This window comes from Drosophila serrata, unplaced genomic scaffold, assembly GCF_035046125.1.
Source record: "Drosophila serrata isolate PLE 108 unplaced genomic scaffold, ASM3504612v1 contig_347, whole genome shotgun sequence".
Classification (NCBI taxonomy): domain Eukaryota; kingdom Metazoa; phylum Arthropoda; class Insecta; order Diptera; family Drosophilidae; genus Drosophila; species Drosophila serrata.
This window is the reverse complement of record NW_028257245.1, coordinates 257161-279348: the sequence shown is the minus strand read 5'-3', so window position 1 is coordinate 279348 and position 22188 is coordinate 257161. Positions and strand designations below refer to the sequence as shown.

The 22188-nt window shown below is 37.0% G+C and overlaps 2 protein-coding genes across 9 annotated transcripts; both read left to right on the top strand.

The window, feature by feature from the left end:
• The first annotated feature begins 398 nt into the window (after positions 1-398).
• Positions 399-20981, top strand: LOC110179049 (uncharacterized). Of its 8 annotated transcripts, none has more exons than XM_020946405.2 (7): positions 464-682; positions 4049-4233; positions 12997-13104; positions 18562-18926; positions 19290-19428; positions 19498-19719; positions 19778-20981. In XM_020946405.2, the coding sequence occupies exons 2-7, from the start codon at positions 4096-4098 to the stop codon at positions 19841-19843; spliced, it is 1038 nt and encodes a 345-aa protein (XP_020802064.1). In that variant the 5' UTR covers positions 464-682; positions 4049-4095; the 3' UTR covers positions 19844-20981. The 8 variants fall into 8 exon arrangements, with proteins under 8 accessions (XP_020802066.2, XP_020802064.1, XP_086694323.1 ...); XM_020946406.2 differs by having other exon boundaries at positions 475-682; positions 19305-19428; XM_086838196.1 differs by having other exon boundaries at positions 484-682; positions 4054-4233; positions 19305-19428.
• On the top strand, positions 15713-17030 carry LOC147642820 (uncharacterized). The gene is made up of 2 exons (XM_086838496.1): positions 15713-15754; positions 15900-17030. The coding sequence occupies exons 1-2, from the start codon at positions 15713-15715 to the stop codon at positions 16221-16223; spliced, it is 366 nt and encodes a 121-aa protein (XP_086694622.1). The 3' UTR covers positions 16224-17030.
• Positions 20982-22188: the final 1207 nt, after the last annotated feature.

Below are 22188 nucleotides of genomic sequence, written 5' to 3'. Positions count from 1 at the left end.
CCTGGCCACGGCCCACTGACAAACATCCAGCTGACGCGGATTGACAAACTGACAAACTGAAGCTGGCAGTCACGAGGCGGAAACTTTTCGCGTAATAGTGTGGCTCCCCCCCAAAAAAATTCAAAAAAACAAGATGGGGAAAATACATAAACAAAAAAAAATCCAAGTACTCCCAGAGAGGAGTTAAAAATGCTTTGTATTAAAAAAAAAATATACAACCGAAATGCACTCAAAAAACCGACGCCTGGTCAAGAGACGCAGCGCCTCAGCCGCAACTTGGCTCACTTTCGTTTTCGTTTCGAGCGGTTTTCAAGAGCGGGACACACGGTCGGAGGGGGGGAAGGGGGAGGGGGTTTTGACGACGGGCGGCAGCTTGGGCGCCGCTGCCGACGCCGAGCGTGCTGCTGCTGCCGCCGCCGGCGTCGGACGCGCGCTTTGTCTCGAGCTTTAGTCGCTTGTGTGTGATAAAATCACGTTAGTAATCAATTGCAGGCCCAACAGCCCGGACCACAGAGCACTGAGAGCAGCTACGATCCACCGATCCACAGATCCACAGATCCACCGATCCACAGATCCACTTGTAGCCACACATCGTACATATATAACTTTTTTTTTGGGCTGCTTTTTTGTACAATTTGTTGGCAAACCAACAAAAAAGGCAACCGCCTCAGTTAAGAAACGCGTATGTATCAAAATCGTGTGCCAAAAAAATATAAATCACAAAAAAACAAACTTGAAAAACTCAAAACGCGAGGATATCCCTAAAGAAACACCAAAAACTTAAGTAAAAAACTTCAATAACAAAAAGAAAACCATAAATTAAAACATTTTTTTTTTTCGATATTTTTTTTACTGTGCCCAAAAGAAACTCATCAAAAATTTTAGTTTGTGACTTAAAAAAGAAAACAAGAATCATCTGAATGCAAAGAAACCAACAACAACAACAACAACAGCAACATCAACAACAACATTTAATAAGTTCAACAACAAGAAAAATCGGACGCGTGTGCTAAACTAATTTTTCGGTCTTGTCTCAATTTCCCATTTTGCTTGCTGCCTTCATTAACTCACTTCGATTGCCCAATTAATGCGAGTTGGTTAACAGAAAACGTTTTTGATTGCCAATTTTCAAATTGCGTTTCGAGAGGTCTTTTTCGTGTTTTCGTTTCGTGTTTTTTTGAGTGCTGAAATCGATGGAAGGGGTGGAGGTTTTGAGTCTGCCCAGAAGGGGGGTTTTTTTTCTAGAATTGAGATGGGAAAAATTATAAAACAAAGCTCAAAAGATCATTTTTCCAAAGCCGGCTGGTTAAGTTTTAAAACTAAACTAAGAAGAAATAAACTATGTAGAATTAAAGAAAGTTTTTAGGAGTGTACTAGATTTTTTTCTGTACATTTTAAAAGCATTATATTCTAAATAATTACCCTGTTCTTTTGTTTTTAAGTTTATTTGACTCAGAATTTATGATACCTTTAAAAAAAAAAATCTTAAAAGAAAAAACAAGGTTTTCAAGTCGTGCTATTGTTTTTTCTTAATGGAAAACTCTTTCTCTAAAACTTCAAAACTCAAGAAGTCTTTCATTTAATTCTTCAAAATAAATTCTTTATTTTAAATTAAATCTTAAACCCCTCAAAATGCACTCTTTGTTATTGTATTCACCCCACAAAACTTTCGGTAATTTTTGAGATCTAAGATAAGATCACCCCAAAAATTCTTCTAGAAGTCTCTAACCCGTCCTTCAAAAAATATTACTCATACGCAGTGTGTCCCTGAAACCAATCCCAAATGCTTTTAATTTGCAAGTCCCTGCCTGCCACAGGAAGTACACTTCAGATCTGCGGATCTAATCTGTCAAGTCACTTGGTTTAGTTTTTATTTTAGTTTGTTTTTGGTTTTTTTTGCCACGCCTCGATGTCGAAATCGCGGCAAGAAATCCCACTCAAGCCTTGATTATCACAGTTGTTTTTTTTTTTTTTTTTTGGGGCTTTGCCTTTTTAATTACGACATGTCGGAGCATGCACTCAATGCCAGATGCGGATTTTGCTTTTTGATTTTTTACGAGTTTTTATGATATTTGTGCAATAAGCAGAGTCGTAAACCAAGTTCCGTATGCAAAAAAAAAAAAAACAAATAATATCTTTAAGCTGGAATATGTCAAGTCATTGTGGACTGTCGATCAGCGATCACAAAATTACTGATCACTTGATACTAACAATTGTTAGAAGCCAAATGGATCAAGTGAAAAGGAGGGGAGATAACCGAGAGAGAGAGAGAGAAAGAGAGAGAGAGAGGCAGAGCTTGAAAGTAAAAGCAAAAGCTGGCAGATGACATAACACATCTTGGCCATGTTGTTGCCGGTTGCGGTTCGCTCTCTCTCTCTCTTTCTGACTCTATCTCTCTTTCTCTTTCTCTCTCTTGTTCCCCTCTTTCTCTTTCTCTTTTCTGTTGTGCTCGCCTTCGTCTGCTTTTGGCGCTTACGCCCTACTTTGGCACTCTTTTTTTGTTTTGAGCCCAGTTAAGACCCGACTCTCCGCTTGACCAGCAAACCAGCGAGCATTGCGGCTCTGGGAATTCCCCTCCCTTTCACCCCTTTGGTATTGCCAAATTGTTGGACGACTGACTTGACTGATTGCTTGATTGACAGCCAGACAAAGCGGCCAAAACAAAACGGCCGAAAAATCCACCTTCAAGTTCACTTCTTGCATGCCTCAGCTGAAGATGACTTTGGGTGTTTCCCAGCTTATTTCATTTTTTTTAAACATACCTAAAACAAAAATATGCTTAAATCGGTGTATTTACTATTATGTATAGAGAGTAATTAAATTACCTAATATAGCTTTATGGGGCAAGTAATTATATGAAATTCCATAAATTGTTATCAAATATTTTAAGAGAGACAAAGTGGATTTTAAAACTAAATAAGTTTGAGTTATTTAAAGGGGTTTTTGGTATTGCTAGTAAATTTTTGAAGCTTGCTGTGATATTTCTTCATTTTTAAAGATATAAAAAGTTTGCAAAAAATGTTCAAAGGAATGTATTCTTAAAGGGTTTAAATGTATTTGAGTTGAAATATATTCCCTTAGAAATCTTTTCTAATTAATTGTTTACACTAAGCACTTAAATAGTCTCCCTTATTGATGACTAATGTATCAACCTATAGAGATCTATCATTTCCAAAGTAATCCCAGCTGCTTAACCCCTTATAGCCTTAACCTTTGTGCCCCTCTCCCCAATGTCAACATATCAAAGTCTAATAATTGGTTTCCCTGTCTGTGTACTTAGTTTCTCTCATTAAAAGATGACTAATATTTTTTGCAAGTTTATTTTGATTTGTTTTGTTGACCAAAGAAATTATTTACTCACTCCTCTCTCTTTTTCGGACTTGAGTTTTGTCTTTTTTCGAATGCATTTTCTCACATTTCATTTTGTGTGTGTAATTACGGAGATTATGCTTGGCTTTTCGCACTTGCCATTTCCATCGCATTCAATTTCTTTTCAACAAAAGTCCAGCTTTGAAAAGCTTTGCCAAGAAAATTGCAAGGCAAAAAATTCAAAACGAAACAAAATAACAATAACAAAAATACAAAAAGAAAAAAAAACAAAGTGAAAAAGAAAATTACATAATTCTTATGGCCGTGTTGTTGTTGTTGCTGCTGTTGTGATTTAAACAAAAAAATTGTTGCTGCTGTGTGTCCACATACAGCGAGCATTACTCATACGCCGTGTTGCCCAAGAAAAGTCCAATATTTAAACTTGACCAAAAAACACCGCAGCCCCAAACTGGCCATATATTGACAGTTGTCGTTAGCATCCGCATCTTGGCGCATAGACCTTGGCTCAGAGAGAGAGAGAGAGAGAATGGCCAACAAATCAAACAGAAAACGGTCGAAAGATGAGCGAAGAAAAAAATTAAAAAAACAGAAGATGTTACCATAAAATCAAAAAGCTCGAAAACTTATCTTGTATATGTTTTATTCCGGCGTGATAACAGAAGGTCATCGCGCCGACCTTTATCGAATTATCATTAATTAGTATTCCGTCTCTTTTCAGTTCAGTTTGCTCGCTCGCTCGCACACACACACACACATAAAGACAGCATGAGGCAGCCCAGCAGACAGCAACTCCTCGCACTCGCTCTATGCAGCGCCGTGTGCCTTATCAGCGCCGTGCCACTGCCACAGCCAGCCGGCAATCAGGAGCTGGATGTCCTGCAGATACCGCTGGCCAATGGCAAGGTGAGTCAATGAACCGAAAAAGTATCTATAACATATATCTATCATCATATCATCTATATATACCATTAGAGATAGGTAGATAGATAGATAGATAGATAGATAGATAGATAGATAGATAGATAGAAAGATAGACAGTTAGATAGAGAGATAGATAGATAGAAAAAAAGATGGATAGATAGATAGATAGACTGATAGATAGATAGATATATAGATAGATAGATAAATAGATAGATAGATATATAGATAGATAGATAAATAGATAGATAGGTAAAAAGATAAATAGAAAAATAAATAGATAGGTAGACAGCCAGGTAGATAAATTGATAGATAAATAGATAGATAAATAGATAGATAAATAGATAGATAGATAGATTGGTAGATGGATAGATAGATATAAAGATAGATGGATAGATAAATAGATAGATAGATAGATAGTTAGATATATAGATAGATAGATAGATAGATAGATAGATAGATAGATATATAGATAGATAGATAGATAGATAGATAGATAGATAGATAGATGGATAGATAGATGAGTGGATAAATAGATAGAAAGATAGATAGATATATAGATAAATTGATTGATAGATAGATAGGTAGACAGATAGATTCATAAATATAAAGATAGATTGATAGATGGATAGATAAATAAATAGATTGTGATTAACTAACTTATAAAAGGATTTATCATAAAGTTATATATTATAAAAGATAGAAAGATAGATAGATAGATTTTGATTAACTTACTTGTATGTGAAACTTATTAAGGTTCTCTTGAATTTTTCTATTTATTTATTAGCTCAACAAATTAAGTCATTTACATATTTTAAATGAGCCTAAAAAGGATAGCCTAAAGATATACATCATAAAAGATACAGAAATATATAAAGATAGATAGATAGACAGATAAAGATAGATTTTGTTTAACTAATTTGCATGTAAAACATTTCAAGGTTCTTTTACATTTTTCAATTTATTTATTAGCTCAACATATTAAGCCATCTAAAACATTGTTAATGAGCTGAAAAAAGATCTAGTATATCATAAAAATATGATTAAGAAGTCAGGAATAAAAGAAAGATCATTTTTAATTACAAATTGTTGTATGAAACATTTCAAGATTCTGTTCTATTCTATTTATTTATACGCTAACAAATAAAGTCACCTAAATGAAGCTTAAAAGTATATATAGCGAAAGATACATATCATAAAGAAGCTAGGAATGGAATATATACGAAAGAAAGATAGATTTTAATCAACTAATTTGCATGAGAATCTTTCCAAGGTTCTCTTACGTTTATACATTTTTTTATTTGCTTTAAAATCAATTAATCAAAAACATATTAAATGAGACTAAAAGGGATATATAGCATAAAAATACATGTCATAAAAAGATTCAGGAATGGGTTATATGTTATATGAAAGAAAGCTACATTTTCAATTCCAAATTATTTTGTGAAACTTTTCAATGTTCTCTTACATTTTTCCATTTGTTTATTAACTCAATTAAGTCATCTAAAACATTGTAAAATTTGCTTTTAACATTTATAAAAATTGTTTAAAAAATTACTGATTATACAAGTCATAAAAGATTATACTTCCTTTGTTGACTATTTCAAGGTGATCACAAGTCGCAACTGCTTTGTGACAATATTAGTTTTCAGACTTTTCAGAAACAAACCCAAGGCGGGTAGCTTTAGCACTTCTTTTCTTACAATTAAAAGTAACTTAAAGTAACTTTAAGATCACCCCTTAAACTAAATAAAAAACTGTAGTAGCTATGTGAAATGTTGCAATGAAATTATGGCAAGTCTTAATTGTCGCCATCTCCGGAGAAGTTGGTTATGTGTGATTTACGGTCATCGTAACCATAGTTAATTGCAGTGTTTTTTTGAAACTCTGGTAGCGCCCCTCGTTAACATTCAGCTGGCGCTGAGTAACGCGTGCTGCCGCCTCAGTTGCCCTTTCGACCATATTTGCTTGACAAATTTGCACTTGGATGGGTCTGTCCATAGAGCGGAGAGCCTCGGGGGAAGGGGGGAAAAGCGGCCAAACATGTTGGCCTAAACTTCCTTTTACTTTTCGGTATACGAGTCGGGTTTCGGTTTCGATTTCGGCTCTTTTTATTTGGCCAATTCGGGTCTCGGGGTCTCTGGGCCCGTCGAACCTGCGTGACTGGACCAGTTCCAAGGAAGTTGGCACAGTTGTTACCTGTTTCCTTAGCCACCGTTTGCAGTCACAGCAGCTCAGCTGGGTGTTGGCCTGGCCAAAACCCCAACTCAGAGAAAAAAAACACTAAAACCGGACTATCGCACCGATTGTTGAGCAAGCTGCAGCTCTGTTATTTTATTACTTAATTGCCAGCCAGGCAATTCCCCACAATTCCCCAATTCCCATTCCCATTCCCATTCCCAGACGAAGTCGTAGTCCCAGACTCCGATATCGATCATCGTCTGTGGCTCCATGGATCATTGTATCACTGCTCCATAGATCACTTCAACATTGTGCCATTGTGACGGGCAATTAGCACTTCGGGCCGAACCCCCTTGCTAATTTGTTGGCCAAAAACTGCCCGCGGGTTGTGTTTCTTTCGTATTTTTTTTGCATTGTTTTATGTCACTTAATGGCTTTCACTTTTTTTGTGCAAGAAATTTGCACGAATCTCTGAAGAAATCCATCTTAAAATGATGGCAAATCAGCAGGCATCCTTTAACAAATTGAAATGTAACGATTTTATGGGGATATAGATGACAACATAAGACTGAAGTAATCTCAATCATAGTTACAAGATTTTTTAGTTGAAAATCTTATACGTTATGCATCATTTTTATGGAAAAATGTATGAATATTACAGCAGTTTTAGATCAGCACCTCAAATTTAGTAAATGCATACTAAAAACGTGCTTACTTCTTAGAAATTATCTTAGAAAAGGCTCTAGGAACAAACAAGCTGTACCTACATATATTAAAAATAAATTATGAGATCGCTTTAAAATATTAATTATAATTTATATATAAAAACAATCTTCATAATATATCAAACCAGGCACTAAAAATGTATATTTTCTCTGTTAAAAATACCTGACTTACTGCCAGTTTATTGCCTCTAAAAGTCTCTCTACTTGATTAACTATTTTAAAAAATAACTTTTTACCTTAATAATCGTTAGAGAATTCACAGCTGCAAATATAAGTTTACAAAAATTTAATAATAATATTACCCAAAATAAATGTTGTAATATTAAATGCTTAATTAAACCATATCCAAGATCGCCTAATAACTTGTATAAGTGCAACTTGCTTCAGCCAAATAGGTAATTTAATGTTGTGATATCATGCCCACATAATATATATATATTATATATATATATGTATATATAATTTAAATGCCGACACCCACGCAACTAACAATTTCATCTCGGAGTGAGCATCTGCTCAAAAAAATTCCATTCGTAAACGAAGCGAGCATTTGCTATTAACCAATTTCGACTCTGTCTGTGGCTTAAACCGAGGAAACTGGGTCAAAAAATTTGGACCACAAAACGCAGATACAGATACGTTAATGAAGTCGAAACAGATATTTGTATATATGATATATCTGTATATATATATATTCATTCGACTACTTTTTCTCTGCGCCACAAAACGTTGATGTTCATCTTGGCGTGTTGACATGCCTTGCGCCATAAATCATTTAACGAGACGATGACAATGGTGATTGAACTAGCAGCTCGCAAGGAGCGGGAAAGTAAAAAAAAAGAAAAACATTTAAAATATATATATATAGAGAATCTGAGCAGACAATTTTCCTTTTTGGATCTCTGGAAATGCAGGCATGTCAACTGCAATGATATCTCCATTGTTGTCGGTTTTGTGTGTGCAGCACTGTGGTGCTTCTCTTTATTATTATTTTTTGTTCATTTGTTGTTGTTATTTTTTTGTTATTTTTGTTGCTATTTTCGTTGTTATTTTGTTATTTTTCTTGTATTTGTTGTTTGGTCTCGGTGCGATTCAATTCGTTTGCTTGCTGGCTTCCTTTTTGGCTCTCAGCACGTGGCAAGAAATGATATAATAATTAGCAGTGGAAACTTTACTCAAGCCGAAGTTCTTAATACACTATGAGAAGTAAAGAGCTAAAAACATATTTAATTCTTTCTACATAAATAAGGGTACAAGCTGTACTAATTACATTTTATTCATATACATCGTATTGAACCCAAAAGGTTTTCTTATAAAGTTTGTTGGACTCAAACGAATATATTTGGGTGCTATTATTTCTTATTAATTTCCCTGTAATTCAAAATAATTAAGAAATTGTTTTAACAATTTTAATATCTATTCTTAATATATAAATTTTAAAATTTTAAATACAATCTTAAATAATTTTTCAAGTGCTTCAAATTGTCTTTTAAGTTTTTCTACATTTTCTCCTTATTTTACGCCCCCGCAGAGTGGATATTTTTTATTCCTGGCCAACTGCCAGACTTTCCGCTTATGTAACCAATGTGGCTACCAGTGGCACCACCTGCTACACACACACACATAACCCCTCCCCCCCTCTCTGGTGGTAGCAACACCACCACCCCCTTTGCCCCTGGCTGCATTTCCTCCCTTTTTCGCGCTCTCGTACACATATCACGCATACGCCGCATTGTGCGACAAGTAAAACGTCAATCGTAATTTGTTGTTGTTGCTGCTGCGACTTCACTTGTATACTTATAAATGTATACCTTATATTTGTTGCTATTTTCAGCTAGCAATTTGTTGGTAGCTGCATTTTTGTTAAGTGGCAAACGAGACGCGCTTGCCTTGTCAGTCAAGTCAGTCAATGGAAGCGAAAGACAATTTATACAGCAGGGAGTCCAACTTCAACTTCAAGTGAAACTGAAACTGAAACTGAGAAGATGGAGGGAAAAAAATGTCTTAAAATTGCCATCAAGATATGCATGTTTCTGTCGATTAGCTAGAGATTGAGAATAAATAGAGTCACTGCTGTGGTCCATTTGATTTATTCATTTACAAAAAATTCCAGTTTCGCCCATTTTTCAACTTTAATTTAATTGTGTCGCGTATTTTTTATTAGCCTCTAAGCCAAGTTGAACCGAACAAGGCCTCAATTGGCTGACTGAATCTGGCTTAAAGTCTAAGCCCCTTTGGCTAAGCTAAGCTTTTGGGCGTGGCCAGTGATATATGCGATTAGTATTAGAAATAAATTCACTTTGAACATGACACGCACTGTGGATGAGGTCGCATTTGCAATTAAATTGAAATTCCAATTCTTTATGGCATCTAAAATGGATTTGGTTGAGTAATAAATATTTATTCATATATTAATTTTATTCTTGTTATCAACACGTGAATTTTATTGAGGATTTTAAGACACAACTAAGAAATAACTTGTTTTAAATATTCTTTATACATTTTTAAGTGATTTGTTTAGTTATATTTTCAAGTAATATGTTCCTGTGATATTTAGTGAATTATTTATATATTCAAGAATATAAAACAAACAAACTAGATCCTGTTTTAAAAAAAGATATATGCAAAATATTAATAACCCTCAAAGTATCACTTTTTTGTTTGAATCAAAATAAAACATACTAAAGTCAAATGGTTATAAATATTTTTGCATGTTTAATTTATGCACAAGCCATACGTTTTCGAAGCTAGTTTTTGACTCTTAATATACATACATATATCCAGATATATATATATGTATATATAAAGTCTGTAATTTGTGGCTAGTTTTTTTATCGAGTCCGAGACTCACCTTAAGTTGGTTAAGGTCAAGGCAAATTGATATGCCCGGCCATGTTAAAAGCACTCTTAACAATCTGTTTTTCTTTCTCGGCTTTATTTTTAAATTTTATTTCATTGTCTCGTTTCGATTCCGATATAAACGATATATTCGATTCTATATAAGCGATGTCTTCCGCCTTGGCATACGCTGAAATTCCCAACATATTGCAGACTGTTTAAAATTCACGGCAATTGCTTTAATGACGTTTGCCACGAGGCAGCTTCTGGGCTTGAACTCATTTGAAATTCATTAAGATGTCCCATAAAAACTTAACTTTTGCCTTAAGTAGTTTCTGTGCCCCTCTTCCTCTACACTCCCTGGGCAATATCCAAACAATTGTCGCACTAAACTGACACTGACAGACAGCTTAAAATATGATGAATACTTGGAGGGAAAGGGAGTTGGCAACAGTTTGTTGGCCAAACTAGCAAAAGTTTATTTTATGCTCCTCCTCATCATAATCATCATCGTCTCCATCGTCGTTTCCATCGTCGCCTCGCTATCGTAATCATCTTCGCTGCTGACTTCCGCCCGCGTGTAAAAGTCAACTTCCGGCCCGACTTTTGAGTCAATTAAACACTGCAACATCGGGAGCAGCAGCAGCATCAGGGACATCAGCAACAGCAGCAGAAACTGTGGGCAACTGTGGAATAAAAGAAGGGATAAATATATATAGAATCCTGGGGGTGAACGGAGGCTGTCATTCCATTTCAAATCCTTTGCATTTAAGTAGCCCAGAAAAGCATTCCGGATGAAAGTTTTGCCGGCTAGCAAACGTGGCAATTTTAATGGAAATACCCTGGCCAAATGCTTATGGTTACTGATAGTGCGGAAAAATGTTAAGAAAAATAAAATTATTTAGTAACAACTAATAGACACATTTGATACACCTTTGTAGCTAAAAAAAATATCTGTCTGCGATGTGGTTTCTTTTATTTTGTTGAAAGCCAAACAAAAGGTGAACTCATACAATATGGTACAAAACAATGGATATAATAAGTAAAATAAAGACAATAGTAGAATATAGACAATTGCCTCATTAACTGAATTGTTAGGAAAATGATTTGTATGGCAATCAGTACACAATAAGTATCTACAGTTGACAAGTCACAGTAAAAACATACTTGTCTTAATTTATGGCTTCGATTGTTTAGGGTCAGGAAATAGCTTAAATGTTTAAATGACTAATGCTACTTTTTATCTCCTCAGGTATTATTTGGTCTCCTTAGGGTATTACAACTTTGACTCCTTTTCTTTCGCATTGTCCGGTATGGAGAGTCCCTTAGCCCCTCCTTTTTTTTCTTGTGCTAAGAAGCCATGGAAACTTTTCCAATTGTTAAGTGTTGATGCTATATTATTAGATTGTGCTTGGAGTCCCTCGCACCTGGGGGCACCTTGACAATTGTTGCCACCAAGTTGCAATAGTTGTTGTTATTGTTGTTGTTGCTGCCTAGTGACTCGTGCCGTTGATTGTCCAAAAGTTAACTTCCACTACTACTATGTAGTGCCTCTCAGTCATCCGCCCTCCCACAAAATGCAATTTTAATGCAATTTGAAAATTTATTGTGCAATATTTTCTGGGCTTAGACGGGCTTATTGTTGTAGTTGTTACAGCTTGTTTCAGCCACCGTTGGTGTACGTTGTTATACGTTGTTGTAAGTTGTTGTAAATTGCGATTGCCCATTAGCGTTAACAACTTTTAGCCAAGTCATTTCGCTCACTGGGCCTGGTCTCTCTGGGTGCCTTCAAGTGGGGCCAGACTTTTGGCACTTTGGAGGATCAACACCCACTGAGCCACTCACGGCACCACCTACTGCACCACTTGCTCCAATTAGAGTGGCTAAGCTATAAGAACAATTTGTTAATGTTTTTAAGCCAAGAACAAAGTCAACTTCTTTGGGAAATATCTATCTTTTAAAATATAAATTAATTAATTTGTTGTATACTTTATTATTTTCTCAATCGATAAATTAGGACTACACTCCAATATTTTGTTTTACAAATAGCAATTTTATTTCTTTTGCCATTCCCAATTTGCAAAGACAAAAGAAATAAAACAAAACAATGGAAAGGCAACCGGCGGATAGAAGATCTACTTCTCCTTTTTATTTTTTTGCAACCTCGTAACCACAGAAAATCCAGCTGAAAATTACAATTTACACTTGAAACTTGATTACACAAATGACAGAGGCGCCCCAAAGAGTTAGAGGGGTTAGGAGTTGCCAGGGGTTGGCCAGAGGCGACTCATTGTCTAAAGTGAAAGTTTTGTCAATTTGCGGGCACTTTGGGGCCTTTTGTTTTCTTTTTTTCTTATTTTTTTCGTTTGGCATCTGCTACTTCATCTTCCCTGGTGTGTTTCACTGCCAGATTATGCAACAGATGTACAAAATTATATACAAGTTTATATATATATACAAATATATTTAATTCGCACTTAAAACCAGTCATTCCCCCGCTCGAAAGTTAACTGGACTTCAAATGGCTAAGGTCAAGAAGACAGAGATCTTTTTATGGCTGTCACATTCTGGGTTTCCGCAATACAGATTTAAGAGGGGATTTTTTTTAAAGCAAAATAAAAAACACAAAGTAATATTCTAATGATGAAACCACTTAAATTGAGATGAATCAGGTTTAGTTAGATTATTTTATGTGGCCATCAACAATTTGTTAACTAGTTTTTATGGTTTACTGTTTGACAAAGTAGCAGAAATAATTATTAGATTCTTTATGAAATTGTTTATATTCAACATGATTAAAAATGGAAATTATAAGTATAAATAATTGGGAGATAGACTTGCCAATTAAAGAAATAGAAATGGAATATGTTTAAGGTGAAATAAAAAATCTAAAAGGGTTTTAGTTTATTAGACACAAGATTTAAAGTAATTTAAAGTTTCTTATTTTCCTTTTAATAGTTTATTTATTTTATTTAACTTGAAAATATCTGCTTTTCTCTTTCAGGAAATCGATGTCCTGACGTTGGGCGCCAAGGATCAGGAGCAAATGATAGCCGATCGCAATAAGCGAACAATTGGACTGCTGCGCGAACTGTTTCCCGACATCACCAAGGTATGACTCTATCTTAACAAATATATATATTAGTATATATATATAGAACATGAACCATTAGCGTCCCCAAGCCCCTCTCTCTCTATATATATATATATATATCTGCCTTTCTTTCTGTCTGCGCCCTTGTAATACAAGTTTATAGCCCAGGGTTAGGTCCCCAAGATACATATTGTATATAGACCCCTGACTTCGACCACATATGTATATGATAGTGTTATTGAACATGGCGCCGCCTTGCGAAATGTTTTCCTCCTCCTCATCAGGAGATCAATGTGCAGATCAATCGGATAGTGAATAATGTATTGCAACGCGTTGGGCCCGTGGTTCTGGGCACGGTTCTTAATCCGACCTTCGATCGGGGTCTCCATCCCCGCCAGCCAACAAACGATGATAATGATGATGATGATGATGGTGACGACAAAGATGGCAATAAAGAGGGCTCCAAGGACTACGATAGCCCTGACGAGGATCTGACACAATTCCAGCCCGACAGCGAATTTAAGGAGCGCTGATATCGCAGAGATTTCTCTCCTCACCCAAAAATAGCTTAAGGCTTCTTCCTTCCCCCCAATAATATTGGCCAAACCAATTTACCCCTCGCCCAGATCGGTTTATTTGTTGTTCCCAACCCCGAACCCATCCGAAATGTTGCATGTTTTTTTCTCGTAGACTTAGCCAGAGCACCCTCAAACCACCTTTTAGCATGCCAGCACCACCCAGGTGGCAGAGGTTGAACCACCACCAGAACACCAATACCAAAACCATCAGCACACAAAACATAGACACGAAAATATATGACACACACACGCCAAGCCATTGAGTTTCAGCCACAATTTTTGAAAAAAGAAATCATCGAATCAAAAGAGTTACCGAAGAAACTATCATCACAAGTACAGTCATCAACACCTGGATCAAAAGTTATATATAACATTGGCTGAAATCATTATCAAATTATAAGAAAACAAAAACATTGAGTTTTCAGCCCCGAAAATTGGCCAAGAACAGTCACCAATCGACTTGAAAACCAAATCAAAATATATCAAAAATCAACAACAGCATCAGCATCTCATAAGGAAAGCGCACCAAAAGTATCAAAATCAAAAATCGAAAAATCACCAGAACCAAAGAACCCATTTAAAGTCAAATCATATTTTCTGTTGACCTCTCGCTGATCTCTCGCATAGGAAATCGATTCGATAGTCAATCGAATTATAGCCCAGGTGATTCGTGTGGCCGGTCCGGGTGTGCTCAATAGTATATTGGCGGGGAATCGCGGTGGTGCTGCAGGAGGCGGTGGTCGTAGCACCACACCGGCCTCCGACTTTGATGCCGACTTCGATGCGGACTTTGACGAGGATGATGATGTGTCGCCGTCCTCATCCAGCAGTCCGCCGGCAACCGGTGTTGCTCGCAGCTCAGGTTCTCCGCCAGGAAGTGTGGCCAGCAATGAGGTGGATGGAAGCTCGAGGGTAAAGATTGATCTGCCCACATTTGCACCGGAATCAGGAGCAGCATCGAAAGGTGACGATAGCCCACTGATAACCACCACCACCACCACCACCACTCAGTCAGCAATCCAATCATCAATCCCAACAAGTACCAGTCCCAGTCCCAGTAATCCAACAACATCCAGCGATGGCGTTGGTGATCTGACGGATCTGCTGGATCCGTTTGTGCAGCTGTTGCCGCGCTCCCTGGAGCCGGTGACAGTTGCTGATCCACCAACAACTAGTACTACAACAACAACTACGACAACTAGTACAACAACGCCAGCAATAAGCACGACAACTACTAGCACCACTACCACCGAACCACCCCCAACAGAACCCACCACCACCACCACCACAACCACCAAAACCACCTCGACTACCATCCAGTTTCCCACCAACAACAGCATCGAAGAACCACAATTGCTAACCATCATAGCTGATATAAATCGTTTATTAAATTCTACCAATTATTTTATTACAACCAGAGACAATATAACAACATCAACAACAACAACAGGGGCCACCACAATTGACAACAACAACATTACGAAATTATTGCCCGTCTTTGATTGAAAAAAAAACAGAAAAGAACTAAAAAAAAACTAAAACACTCACAAAAAACGAGAAAAGGCTTAAGGATTTGAAAGCAACATCACAACAACAACAACCAGAACAACAACAACAACAAGAACAACCACACAAGGATCAAGATGAAGAAGAAGAAGATAAGAGCCTCATCAGCATCATATCACATTTAGAAAAAAAACGCATTTTCGTGTAGTTACGAGCTATATTCGCTCAACATTTAACTCAGCAACAATTGGTGGTTCAAAAGTGAAAAAATTCCATTACATTATTTAAAAGCTACAGAAAATTTATTTAACATAACTCCAATTGTTTACCCGATGTATCCATCAAATGGTTTACAGATTGAATTTTTGTTTTTCTAAAAAAGAAACTTACAAAAGCCTCATTGTTGAACCGTTGTTGAAACATAGTTGAATCATGTATGAACCACCTCTAAAACGCTCTTCTGCACATGTATAAATATCATCATTGAACATCATCCTCAAATGCGACCCCCGTAAGGCCCGACCCCGTAGTTCCTTCCCCCGATGAGAGTTCTCTCCCTACCCTCGACCCCATCGTATTCGTATGTAACCGAACCGAAAACACTCTGATGCTAACTAATCTCCCTCCTAATCCCAAAAAAAAAATTCAAAATATGCACGCACACACCACACACCCACCGGGTCACGAAAACTGAATCCAAATTCGAAACTCGATTCGTGGTTGTTGTAGCAAATCGATGAGCAGGCAAATCGCATCATCTCGAAGCTGCTAAGGACCCTGGGACCCACTGTCCTGCGTACTGCCATTCAGGGTAATAGTGCGAACGCGGCCAGGACAAGTTTCGATGCCGACTTCGATGACGACGATGATGATAGCTCCAAGAGCAGCAGCTCCTCCTCTGGCAGCACCACGACCACCACCTCCGGGGACAGTGGCACCCGGGTGACCATCGAGCTGCCCACCTTTGAGCCCGATGATGAGAACGAGATCGATACGGCGGACAAGACCAGCAGCAGCAGCTCAAGCACCACTTCCACCACCGAATCTGCTTAAGATTATCGGTGCATCGGTCACAAAAGTGCGTTTCATTTGCTACAACAACTGTGACACAGAGATGGCATACCGTCAAAATGTATCATCGATTGGTGATTTTTTCACATCAATATCAGTTGATATTTGTCAGATTTTGCACTCTCATATTCACTATGAGATCGCTGAAAATGTGACAAAGTTTAACTGAAAATGGGGAAAAATGTCATGAGATGATACTTTGGCACACTTCTCTCTGTAAAGAAATTATGTTGAATTGGCATTTAAATTGGTTTCCCTTTCCCTCAAAATTTCTTCGCGCAGCACTACAGCAACAGCAACAACAACCACCCAACTGCACTCTACAGAAATTGAAATTGAACAAAATTAAAGGAACACAAATTGAAATGAAAGTGAAGTTCTCATTGAATTGGCATTGTTAACCAACACTTGATTGATTTGAAATTACCTTTAGCACACTGGTTTTCAGCACACATACACAAGATCACCATCTATCTGTCTCTTTATTTTATCTTCTTCTTCCGTTTTGTACACCCTTTGCTCTTTTCGCTCTACTCTCTCCACTCCTTTCTCCTTTCCCTCTTCTTGTCATTTCTAAACTGCCTTTTCTCAGAACTTTTCTTGTAAATCTCTCCATTTCCATTTCCCTGTGTATATCTATCCTGCTCTCCCTCATGCGCACCCTCATACCCTCATAGGCTAGTAGGTGTTTTTTACAAAATAAATAAATATATATATTTTACATTTATATTGTATTAGTTGCGTAAGACATTTTTTAATACATTTCCAAATATACCGAAATAATGTTTATTCCCCCCTATGACTTTTTGCTCAAGCCCGTTTAAGTGGGGATGTATTCGCAAATGATTTTTGAGATTTCAAAACACTCTTTCTTAGTCTGGAAGTTGCCAATAAATGATGTATTTCTGTATATATCATTATAAATACTTCATTGCCAACTTCTGGACACCGGCGATGAGTTTTGAAGTCTTGGAAGCCTCTCCATAGTCCCAAAAAAAAATCGCAAAAAACACTCTTGGTGTCCAGACAGCGATCACACAAGAAAATCATAAAGCTCATTCGGTTTCAAGCGAGTCACTCACTCGCCAAGGCTGTACACTCACCACACTCACGAGTGCATTCACATCGCCAACAATCTCTGCTCTCTCTCTCTCATCCCAAGAAAAATATTCAAATATTCAGTGTACTCATTTCCGCACTCATTTTCGCCGAATTCGCTCTTCCGCCCGCCGCAGAATAAAGAAGCAAAAACAAAAGAGTTGACAAGGTTTCAATCCGAGAAAGAGATTTTTATATTGCCACCCCAGTACCACGTAACAGTTTAAAGGCTTTTCCGATTGTAAATAACTATATCGATAGATATACAAGTATCACGATATACTCGATACACCGAGGTGTGAAAAAGCCTTTGCTTTGTATATTGATGATTTTATAGACTTAGCGCTCCTCTGTTTTTCTCTCTCTCTCTCTCTATTTCTGTATTCTCTGCTATCGCGCTCCTTTTGTTTTTCTCTTTTGCTTATTTTTGTATCTTTTTCTCTTTATTTCCATGTTCCATTAAAACCCGATTCGATTTGTGCAATGCAAATAACTCACCACCAAAACAATCAAATCAAATCAATCAAAAACCGAACAACGCTCCACCGATAACTGATAACCGATAACTGATAACTGATCACCGATAACTGACCGCAAATGTATACAAAAATACATTGAATGCATATATATTTGTGCACGTGCATTTTGTGACTGTCCATTAATCAAACAATCAATCGAAATCGAAATCAAAAAACCAAATCGATCGACACAACAATCGACCCAAATCGCCTGTGCAAAATCTCGATAACTCCACCACTAACCGTAACTCCTTTCTCCACTTAACCTCACATTCACCCTAACTTTACAACGATGACATAATTGAACTCACCACACACTCGTACACTGGAAAAAAACTAAATACGAAAACGCACACACCACGAACACACACACAATACACAAAATTACACTTCGCCAAATCCTGCGCTTTGACTTTTCCCTTTACCCTTACCCCTTTGACCTTGGCTTTCCACTTTCCCACAAACAAAAACCACCTGCTCCCTACAACCCCTTTCCCTCCAACCTTTACCTCCTTCCCTCCCTGAATAACACATAATCAACACCCCAAAATTCGAAATTTCCACAATAAAAAAAAACCAATGCAACAAATGCCCAACAATACAAAACAACAAATATTGCAAACCAATGACAAAATCCCACAAAAACAAAAACCCCACCAAACGCAAAATGCGAAATGCAAACCAAAAAAAAAATAAATATATAGAATGGAGCCAGCGATACCCAGATCGATTTGTCCGCCATTAACAAACAGTTGGAGGAGACGATCCGAGTGGCCAGACAAGTGAAGGAGGCAGAGGCAGCTGCCGCCGCAGTGGCCGCCCAAACCCAATCCCAGTCATCCTCCTCGTCACCCATTGCCCAGGCGCCAATTCCCTTGAAGTCCAACGAACCCATCCAGTTGAGTTTCAACAACGAACTCCCCAGCGTCTCTACCGGAGTGCCAGTCAGTGATGTGAAGACCCTGAGCACAAACGATCTGCAACTGTCGGAGTCCAAGTCACCGGCCATCGATGAGCTGACCCTCGACTCGGCGGAGGAGACCGCTGAGCTGGATGACCGCAACAAGAGGTAAGTGGGGTTACACCCTGGTTCTCATACACCAACGATTTCTCCGGAGTTGGTAATAATAACCATCATAAGACAGCTTCAAAAACACTCCACTAATTGTACACTTTCCTTCCCTTTTCACCCCTACAACAATTCAACAACAATGCTACAACTCTACAATAATTTTAAAAAACTCAACAATAATTAAACACCAAAATTCTTAACAATCAAAATCAAAAACAATATAAACCATATAATCATAATCATAATAAACTTAAAACCTGAAACAAATAAACCAAAAAATATACAAACTCAACAACGAATCAAACCACAAAACTCAACAACAAACACTCGACTTGCTTGGAATGGAAATCCAACCAATAGTAATCTGTTCAAAAGGTTCCTCAACTTTGGCGGAGCGGGTCTGGCCGGTGGCTCCAGCGGCGGTGGTGCCGGCGGCTCACCCAGCGGCAATGCCCTCGGAGCTGGCGGCTCTGGTAACTTCCTGCTGGACGTGGTTCGGGTGAGTACACCAGTCACGATTTAGGTTTCTCTCTCTCCTGGTCACTTATGGTGTCACTTTCGATTGCAGCTCTTCTCGGGCAGCGTGCAGACCCAGCAGGGCGATGAGGCGGCCAACTCTGTGGGCGGAGGAGCCAGCAGCACCAGCGGCAGCCTGGGCGGCGATGGTGATGCGGAGACGGACAGCACTCGCACGGCTGATGGCTACACCGAGGGCATTCCCGGCCCAGTGACGCGTCTCGTGGTGTTGGCCAATCGCGGCCTGGCCAATCTGGTCCAGGACTTGATACTGGTAAGGATAAACAACTGGAAGATATAAACAAACTTTTGATAATTTGTTTCTTTTCTAGCGCGTTGCGGCCACCAGCGAGAAGTTTGTGAACTTCAAGGCCAAGCTGATAACGGCGCTGATCTAAGGTCAGGTCAGGGGTCGGCATGGCCATGTCCTCGCCCGAATTAGTCAAGTCACTCAAACTGTACAGAGTCAAATGCAGCAGATCTTTCCCCTTCTCTTACGCTCCAGCCCCGCCTCTGTCTCTGTTCCTTACACCCCCCATACACACACACACACACCACCCACAACCCACTCACCCACACGGAGACAATTGTGTTGTGCATCATTCGATCAAAGAAAATTTCCTGGCAATGTCAACATTTTTTTCTCAAATTTTTTAGCAAATTTTTTTAACACAAAAGTGTTTAGTTAAGACAAACAAAACAAAAAACATAACATAAAATTGTAAGCAAAATTTACAAGGAAAAAAAAATGAAGTGCTGAGAATCAGTCAAAGAATTTTATTTATATATCAATAAATCTCGAAAATCATCACAAAAGAATATATAAATACAACAAATGTTTGGAGAGAACAACATAATTATGTATAAAGTATGGAAGAATAGAAACGCCTTATATCCCTACGCCCCTCTATGATATCTATATATCTCTCTATTGCCTATATCTTGGCTTTTGTAAATAATTTGCTATTTGCAATTTTCCTCACCACTTTTCCTGATATTTTCCCATTATTCTACTACTCCCTTTTTTGTGTATATTTTGTGTTCTATTAAAAAAATCATGACTGTGGTGTTTTATTTACTATTATTTTTAATTATTTTAAACGAAAACGATACGAAGAAGATGAGAAAGAATGCAGAGATGATGATGATGATGATGAAGAACACACGCCAAGTTTCTATTTAGAAGAAATGTAAACGAGCTTAATATCTTTTTTTTTGTTTATTAATACATTGCTGTTGTTGGTCACAGAGCCCCCCATAAAGACACACCCACACATTTGACACTGAAGTATACTCAATTTAATACCAATTATATATACAAATATATATATATATATATATTAATATATATAGAGATCCATACTTGTTCGACCTTTCTGTGCCCCCATCTGGATTTTTGTTTGTAACTCCCTCACTCCCTCCTACACCTAAGCGTATTGTGTTTTTCTCACTATGATGATTTTTTTCTAGCCTGGCTAAGTGAAACTTTCGACAAAATGTGTATAAAAATAAAAGCAAAATCAATTTTAATTTTAATGTGGCATTTTTAATAAATTTATTTTCTTTTTGGAAAAATTGAAATGGTATGGAAATTGTATAGACCTCGAATATCGAGTATAAACTTCTGTATAATATGTCAAACAAGAAAAGAAACTAACTTCGGCTCACCAAAGTTTATATACCCTTGCAGATTGAAATTCGATCACTAGGAATTAATACAATGCAAATTAAACATATTTATAAAAAAAAAAAAATCAATGAAGTAATGTCTGATACCATTTCATACACCTAAACATTTTATATTTTAGTTTTACATTCACTGTTTTGCATTTTCCTCTATTTTTAACGATTGTTTGCATGGCACCTATATGATATAACATAGTAGTCAGATTTTGAATAAAAATTAAACACTATGGTTTAGAGTATTATATAATGGCTATATCTCAAATTTTATGAAAATCTGTTGAAAACTGAAAAAGTTATAATTTTTTGTCTTAAAATTATTCGAACGTTCCTATACTATACTATATATAGTATAGTCCACCGATTCGCCATGCTCCGATTTTTATACTTGTAAAATTATATAGTTCCATAATCCATTGTTTGAATCTAAAGTTTGCTCTTAAATTGATTCCAAAATAAATCTCACACATGTGACTTATGATTCCCAACTGGTTCTAATATCCCCAGAACGAAGTGACTTATACCAGCCAAGTCCTAGATATGTGTTGTGTTACAAAAGTTGCAAGTCATTGTTTACAAGTGTTTAAAGTTAGTAACTGATCAGAGTTAATTACTGATCATAGTTACTTACTGCTCATATTAACTTACTGTTGAAAGATACTTACAGATGCTCTACATTTAACAACCGTTTCTCTGGCTGTTATATTATATAGTATTCCGATTTCCATAAAACTAAAAACGAAATTCTAAATTCTATATATAACACATTGTAAAATATCAAAAATATTGCAATTAACGTTAATTATACCGAATAATATCCCAAATTATATTAAATATTTGTCTCGTTTTCCAATTAATGTGAATTCTTTTATGTATCACATTATAATACCCATTTTTCTCAGACATATCGATTTAATTAATTTAAACAATTAACATTTTTCACCTCGAATAACAGTCTCGATTTTTTGATATCTCTTGACATCCCTTATTTAAATGCAGCTTAAAAAGATTAATTTAATATTATTTTCATACTCTTCCCACATTTTATTATTATATATTT